This window comes from Antrostomus carolinensis, unplaced genomic scaffold, assembly GCF_000700745.2.
Source record: "Antrostomus carolinensis isolate BGI_N321 unplaced genomic scaffold, ASM70074v2 scaffold20951, whole genome shotgun sequence".
NCBI classification, from domain to species: domain Eukaryota; kingdom Metazoa; phylum Chordata; class Aves; order Caprimulgiformes; family Caprimulgidae; genus Antrostomus; species Antrostomus carolinensis.
The window spans coordinates 25,590-34,156 of NW_010296530.1; the positions used below are offsets into that span (position 1 = coordinate 25,590).

The following is an 8,567-nucleotide window of genomic DNA, read 5'->3' on the forward strand; positions in this document are numbered from 1 at the left end:
TCCTGTCTCAGCATTTATCTTCAACTACTGTCAATTTTCAAGATCTCAGCTCCTACTGAAAGTGCAGGCAAAGAACAAGGAAAAGAGAGAAGATAGCCCAGCACCTGTTTCTCTCCACCCGAGTTTCCAAATGTGTGGCGGAAGCCATTCTGTATGACATTTGAGATCCCTTCCATGCTGAAGCGCTAAAAGTAGTGAAAACACGGCAGAAAGAAAAAAGGGACAGAGAAAAGTTCAAAAGACTATTAATAAGCATTTATCAAGACTATAAAAGACAAATGACAAAGACAAGTTCTAAGACGTATTTCAGCACATTTCTATGTTTTCATTCAGCCACTAAATCTTTAAGTAACAAGCAAACCTTATAATGGCAGTTAAGCAGTGTATCTACATAAAAATTTAATCAAACAAAACTTTCACACCACAGAGCCAATAACTGAGATCAGCCTCTTAAGGCCCACTGTTTAATTTTCAAATGTACAAGGTAGTATTTTGGAAAGTTTGGTTAACAGTACAATCTCCTTTAAAATTAATGTTTGAGCAATACACTTCTAGAGACACTGCTGATGGGTTTTTAAATTTTAAGCACCCACCAGAAATACTGTTCAGAGATAGTCATTTTCAGCTCTACGTCTTTAAAAGATTTTATACTTTCGTGCTCTCTTTCCGACAGAAGAAGCAACAATTAGCTATCAACTGTATTCCACACTTTTTTGGTAATACGATAAAATATACACAGTTAGTTGATAAAGCACCTGTATTATTTTCAAGCACCATTATATGGAATCATGAAATCCAAGTAAAGAAAAAATTAATATATACTCTAAACACTTTTTTTTTTCCCCTTAAACTTTGTAATCCTTTTGGCTTGCTGGGGAAGATAAGTAAAAAAAAAAAAAATAATTTTGATGTTTATCATGAAATATAAAACTCTGTAACTGACAGGAACATAAAAAAAGAAACTGTCAAGCTGCTGACACAGGGCAGTATGACACACACACCTCAGCCCACTTATCTGAATGTATTTATTTATGGGAGGGGGTAATAAAATGTGCTGGAATACAGTACTAATTCGCTTTCTAAAGCACAATGAGGTCAGTACTTAGACACAGATGTTGCCAAAGCCATCTTAACTCTTTTAAGATATCCTGCTTAAAGGAACTGGTAACTTCAAGCCCTAACTATTTTTAATCACTCCCTAGTTTGCCCTTGTGAGAGAGGCAAAAGTTTTAGAAATCTAGAAGTGATTTACCCAAAGCTTGTATCAAATAAAAGAATTAAAAGCTCTATTTATTAAAATTCAATTATAGTATCTACAGGAGAATTGATTTACTTAAGAGTATGAACATTTAACCCTACTTCCAAGCTTTGTATTTAAGTGAAATTTCATTATAGTTTTGGTTAAAACAATTAATTTATATATTATTTATTAACAGAAACTCACTCTTCACAAAGTTACCTGAACACACTATCTGTGTGCACGTTCTCAGCCCTTCCTTAAAAAAAAAGGAGGGGAAAAAAAAGAAAAAAAAAGGAAAAAAAAAAGTGTTGAAGGAAGGAAACTTGCATCTCTTTCTGGGAGAAGGCTCCCAAATCTGTACTTGGTGAAAGCTACTTTCAAAGGAACCACACATATGCAGCCCACACACTCCCACTTATGTGGGAGCTAGTTTGTTCAGTCCCTCTCAGAAAGCAATCTGACATATCTGTATCTTGAAGCAACCAAATATGACAATCACAGAATCACAGAATGGTTGAGGTTGGAAGGTGATCTGCTCAAGCAGGCACTCCTAGAGCACATGAACCAGGATTTTGTCCAGATGGTTTTTGAATATCTCCAGTCTTATGTCTTATACTAGGATCACATACAGTTATATTTGGAAGCATCATTCAAGACTCTAAACTTGAAACTAACTAGAATAGCTTACGAGTCACTTGACTCAAGTTTCAAAACCAAATAATTATTTTTCTTTCTAGATAGAATAACATTTTTGTTTTTCCATGACTGAGAACCAAAAAGGAGTACATTTGAAGTCTTCACTGTGCTCTTAAAAAGGGATGACAATTTTGTATTATTTTCCAGACACATACTTTCTTAGAGTTCCATTAAAACTAGCCATGTACACAAAAGATGATTTTTCATCAGACAGGCAAGATCGCTACTCCATTTGGGTTATATCACAGGGAAATTCTTGTAAGTTATAAACAGATACTGAAGAATTAATGTTTCATTACAAATGTTTATTCCTTATGTTTGAAAAACAAACCCAAAAACCTTCTAATGTCAAACTGAAGCATTCTTTCTGGGACTTACCCAAGATCTACAATACGTTAACCACATTTTCCACATCCTGTAGGAGACACCTAGAAATTCTAACATTAATATCCCACTCAAGTAATTTGAAATTACACTTGACAGAGAAGAAAGGAAAAAAACTGCATTGAAATTACACTTGACAGATAAGAAAGGAAAAAAAATGACAAGATAATAACCCAATTTCTTTCATTCTCAGCCTCCTATTATTCAAACTCTGTTTGAAAGACATTTTTCCTTTTGTTGGAATGTTCTGTGAAGAATAAAACAAATTCTCTTCTCCCTGTACAACTGCACTACACTTTGGCGTCACCCCTGTTTCTTTCTGGACATTGTAACTCTGACACAGGTTTCAAGAGATCCAGGATAAGACTTTTACTTTTCTTTCCTACATAAAAACCAACATTATCAATAAATATCTGTACAACTATGCTAACAATACTACTGAATTTCCTGTAAGACTAACAATGGTACACACATACTAAAATTCACACACTGAAACCAAACAGATAAATGAGTTTGCCTACCGACAACAGAACACACAGCAGCATACACATCCAAATACAGTATGTTTTGCAATAAAGGTATGCTGATTCCTGGCTAATTTGCCTCTCTTGAGCATTAGAAAAGTAAAATATTATATGACTTTGTGGGGGGAAAAAAACCCACCAAACCTCAATAGGAAGTGCCTAAGTCTTGTCTGTGAATGAACGCATGGAACAAGGTGTACCAGGTCTTTTGATATAGTCTAGGAATATTACTTCTCATAGGGGGGAAAAAAAAAAATATATATTTTGAATCTAAAAATAGTTACAAAAATTTTCTTACTGTTCCAGGCATATGACCTCTTTCTTGCTTGCCATTCTGAGGACTACCGTTTTTCAGCTTCTTTTTCTTCTTTGCCGTTTCTTTGTGTTCTCTCTGTTTGTTTTGTACTTCGATGAGGACAGAAATGAAGCTGTTTTTCACTTCCTTCTCAAACTCCAACTCATCTCGTAGAGCCAACTGCTGCACCAGTTCCTCAGAATAATCCTTAATAGCAGTCTCAATTTCTTCTAGCAGTTCATTTAACTCAGCAACAGATAATCTTTTTACTCCTAAAAACAGTTCATACAAAAAGCAATCTGTCAAGATTTTAAGCATGAGAACACTTGTAGGAATTACAAGAAAAAAGTACACTGAAATTTAAAAAAATAGTAAATTCAGCTCTAAAACTACATAGAACAAAACAGTATTCCTAAAGCAATAAACAAATCACAGAGGCAACTAGATTAGCAACAAGAAGATTGTTAAACTTTCTTCTTATTTCTGAGAAATCTGATATAATCTGCAAATATGAAGAGGATGTTGTAGTTAAAGAAGCTGAATTAAGCACTGAACTTCTAATACCAACACCTCTGTTAATTATTACTTTCCATCTACACTCACTGTTCAAAATAAAAGGTCTCTGTATTTTCTGACACAACAACCACCACTTTGGTATTTCTGGAATCCTTACATTTTTCACCTACAGTAATACAGAAATTACACTCTATGAGCCAGGGAATCTTTTTAGGGATACTGCTAAGGTATGCAAGCATATTAATAAAAGCTTGCACCAAACTTTTACGATAAGGTTTTTAGATCCACTTAGTAGAAAAAACCCCAATAAAACAATCTACATTTTCTTTGTCTGGGGATTGTAACCAAAAGCATGGCCTCGTACTGCCTGAAAAAAAGGACCTTAATCAAAACTAGACGACAGGTTTATTTCAAGTAAAAATAAGCATTAATAGTTTTGAGAAAGAATGAGACCAAATCGGTCACTGCTAAACCAGAAGGCTGTAAAATGTCAGTTTGGAAACAAAAAAACTCCTCCAGGTTTGCATTTAAAGGTGCTATTCAGTCATGTGTTATAGACAGTGAAATTATGACCATGAAGAATGTTCTGAGGCTTGCTTGGGTTAAAAGTCAGCATGTTTCTTGAGGACTACTTTCCATTCCCAATTAAATCTGACACAACTAGGAAGCTGGTCAGAGCAGCTGCTATGTCAAAGAACATAATTTTCACTGGCATTTGAGAAATGGATAGTCCTTGTTACTGAAGAGTACAATCTGTTTAAGGACACTGCATAGATGCTCGTAATTATTTGGTTGCATTGAATTTGTCTAGTAAATGTTATGTCTAAAAAAATTCTCATATGGGAAAGTGCCTATGGACAAAGAGTTGATAAACACAGATAAGGCCACAAACTACAAAAAAAAGTATAGCTTTTAGAAGCATTAAAGGTAATAGGTGAAATGTGATTCTCTCTTTTAAATTACAGCAGTGAAAACTGATTGGAAAAAGTTCCTTGTCACTTACTTAAAAAAAAAAAAAGGGCAATAAAACCTGTTAATGCAATTCTCTGGCAAGAAGCCACAGTTTTTCAGAGTAGCTTAGGCCTTAAACTATGTTAAAACACTGTGACAGTACTGTATGCTTAAGGATGTAAGTTTTAAGGAGTTTGAACCATCCATCACCTGTATTACTGCTTAAACTATTCCAGGTATGCAGCATGCACGTTATGGCCTCTCCTTGTAACATGGCATCTTGTCTGTGTTCACAGTCATTGCACACACCACAGCAATAAGTTTTTGCAAAGTCAACTCTGGTTGTCAGCAACAGGAAACAGCTGACACCCCTGTTTTGTTTTTGAGAAAGACTAGAGGGAGCACTATTGAGTCCCAACACTTAAGAACCAGCTTCACAGTCTAAAAAACAATTGCTCCAAAAACATGGGTGCAGATTACCCAACTACAATCCCAACTTGTTCATGACAGATCAGTTGTCATGACCAAAGGCTACAAAAGGGCTACACAGGAACTGCCCAGCTGAAACAGGTGAGTGAGTCAAATGCAGAAGCCTACTTGGATTAAATCTCAGATATCTAGGCTACAGGATTCACCACCAGGAGAGATAAGTTACAGTTACACAGAGCCGTAACTGATTTTTGGAGTGTCTTAATACATGTCTTTCCTTATCCAAGAAAAAACTACATACAAGCTTAGATTTCCTGCTCTCAATTCTAAACAGTAATACCTTTGACTTGTCTTATAAAAGCCAGACAGTTTCTAGGAAAACCCGGCAACAACTTCAGAGAGATGCAGACTAATTCTGAAGCAGCTTCACACACACAAAAAGGTACGAAGAGCTTTTCCCAAAATAGTGACCTGAAAGCAGATTCTGAGAAACTGGTGAAGCAAAGTTAAATCATCTGCCAAAGTAACTCAAGGCATCATTTGGTCAGGGTTGACCTTTAAACCACAAGATGCACCACACAAAATGAACACCTGAAGCAAAGGAAAATAAATATGATATGAAATACCAAGCAAGCCTGATTAGCTCCAAACCTAAGGACATATAAAACTGTCACAAAAGCAGGAACCTCTGCTGAGCAGGATACACTTTTGCTTTCATATTCCTAAAATTCATGGGTTAAGACAGCTAAAAGTCCAACCATGAAAATGGAATCTCCTCCATAAATCTGAAGTGTAGCAGAAACTGTAAGTCATGTCACAAAGGGTCAGCCAGTTTTCTGAATCTTCTACAGAATTTATATTGCCAACCCAGGCTACAGGAAAGAAAGCACCAAACTTTGTAAGAGGGACCAAAGTAGGAGGATCATCTAGCAAATATTCTTGGTGTTCCTATCACCTTCTAGAATTGATTTTGACAAAATTTCCATCATGAAACTGATGAACCACAGATTTCTTTTACATATAATTCAACCTACTACAATTAAACTAGAAATGCAATTTCTCCTTTCCTTTTGTAGAGGGAAGAACAGATGATTTCATTTGAGTAGAAGATACAAAGTTGTTTTTTTTTTTAACATCTAAGCTTTTTGAAGAGGAACGGAAGGGGATGAGAGAAAAATATACAAGGTCCTTATGGGGAAAAAAAATATACAAGGTCCTTATGGTTGCCTTATTTTTGTGTTACTGTATATCAAGATACGTTGTAGTGACCGAAATTGTACCAAAGAAATACCATTTTCTTTATTTATTGCATAGCTTTCAAAACCTTTAGCTAATCTTAAACACAGTGTACTAGCCTCAAAGAAGTGTCTCACTTTAAAATACAGTAATTAATAAAGTTTAACAAAAATGACTGACTTATCACTTTACCTTTGAAGGGACCTCATTCCAGTGAATAAAGCTTCTGTATATCTGTTTTAATTTGAAATTCTATGAAATTTAATTTTTATTCTAAGTTATGAAAGCTGGCAAAGATAACTCTTCTATTTATGTTCTAAATCCAGTTTATTCTTTCAGGGGATTTTGAAAATATTGTTGAATGCAGATATTTCATAAGAAGGACTTGATATAAATCAAACACATGGCAAATTTGCCCTTTAAATGATCTTCAATAAGCATAAGAGCAAAATACTAAATAAATATCACTTACTCTCTTCATAGCTGTTGTTCGTGCTGGATCTCTTGAGCGTCTGAATTTCTTGGGAAAGTATGGAGAGCCGATCTGATTGGGTGGGTGTTTCATCATCTTCTGGATCAGGTGATTCTTGCATCATTTCCTCTATTTCTTCAATCACCTTAAAAAAATGAAAACCCTTATGAAAACCCTTCTGCACAAAGAGAAACAGCCTGCAATTTGAAGCAAAGCTGTTAAGAGTTTAAGTTTTATTTTATTTTTTTTTTTACTTTCAATTAGTGAAGATGCTGCTGAATGAAACTAATACCAAGACTGGATTGAGGAGAATCAACAAAATACTGACATTTCCTCCCCATCCTTGCTCTCTGAGAATAAGCCTACCTTTTCAACTTAAATCGGTGATTTCATAACAAGCAGTGTATTGAAACCACACAGTTATTTCTACATGAAGGTTATTTCTACATGTGGTTCTGCTTAAGAGAACTGAACTAAAGAGTGGGCAGGGATACCTTTCCCAAGTATTCGGTTGAAGGAAAACAAAACAACAACAAAAATCAATTACTGCCCCACCTCCAACTCCCATTTCACTACACTTCTCTCAGAAAAAAAAAAACAAAAAACCAACCCAAAAAGCTCTGAACAACCTGAAAATCTACTGTGCTTATGAGAAGTTTTATGAATTGATCCATCATAACCTGAAGCTGATTTGCATCCCTGGGTATAAGATCCGAGCCAGACAGAAAGTAGGAGAACAGAAATCCTGAGCCTAAAAGGGCTTACTCTTCGGTATAGAAAAGGCCGTATTTCTGCTGGCTAAATTACTAACTGAACAGCTGAATAAATAACACATCAACTTTTGCAGGTTTAAAGGCTGCAGACATTGCTGAGATCCACCTCACAGTAAAAAACAGTTGAGGCAGTTCAAGTAATTCTGTCTCTCGTATTCTTAATAATGCTCATCAGAGTTCACAGGTAGCCATTTAAACAAGAAAATAAATTATTGCCTTTGCTTACTAAAGCAGGATCTTAATTAACCTTAGTCAGAAGAGCCATTTTCATGATAACTTCAGTAAATCCATGGATTTGGAACAGAAGCCCTTAGACAGTAAGTAATCTGAAGGCTCAGCGGCAGAGCTGTTCATCTGCTCTCATATTAGGCAAAAACTTCAAAGAATTCTCACTAACCTCAAAGCCATGTGAATGGCCATACAACCATGCTGGAAAACTACAAACTCTACAATACCACTAACATTCTGCAAATATTTTTGCTTCTTAACAAACAGATTTAATTTAGTAGTATTTCTGACTAATTCATGGTAAGGAACATATAAAGATTTCAAAGACCCTGGAGTATCAACCTCACTTGAAGCACTGGATTTCTTTTCAAACCTGAAAGATGCAGTAATATATGACACATTATTACGACCCTAAATAAAGAACAATCAAGAAGCTTAGCTATGGTGAACAGCAAGGAAGAAGAATAAAAAATAACTACAGGCTAAAAGAAACGACTACACCAACAACACTGTCTTTGCTGAACACTTTACCTGCTCTGCTGTGAAGAGTGGTTCATCATTGATGCAGGAAACAATGATAGAATGCATATCCAACTGTTCTCTCAGCTCCTCGTCATCTGACAGGTCAAGGTTCAAGTTATCATTTACCTAGAAAGCATCAATATTTATATACATATATATACTTACATAAATACACGTTTGTGTGTGTGTGCATATACATATAAAATACATGTACATAAATAAAAAACAAAAGGGGAAACTAAAATTGATTTTAAGAGTTAAACAGATTCCTTGCCCATAATAATGGAATCAATAATTCCTG

The 8,567-nt window shown here is 35.3% G+C and overlaps 1 protein-coding gene across 1 annotated transcript in view; it reads right to left on the reverse strand.

The window, feature by feature from the left end:
• FEZ2 (fasciculation and elongation protein zeta 2) overlaps window positions 1-8,567 on the reverse strand; it is a gene marked incomplete at its 5' end in the record, with an annotated part of 25,433 nt that overhangs the window by 13,770 nt on the left and 3,096 nt on the right. The window contains 4 exons of the mRNA XM_010178333.1: window positions 105-185; window positions 3,143-3,411; window positions 6,744-6,888; window positions 8,276-8,392. Of these exons, the coding sequence (XP_010176635.1) occupies window positions 105-185; window positions 3,143-3,411; window positions 6,744-6,888; window positions 8,276-8,392 (612 nt within the window). The remainder of the gene's footprint in view (window positions 1-104; window positions 186-3,142; window positions 3,412-6,743; window positions 6,889-8,275; window positions 8,393-8,567) is intronic.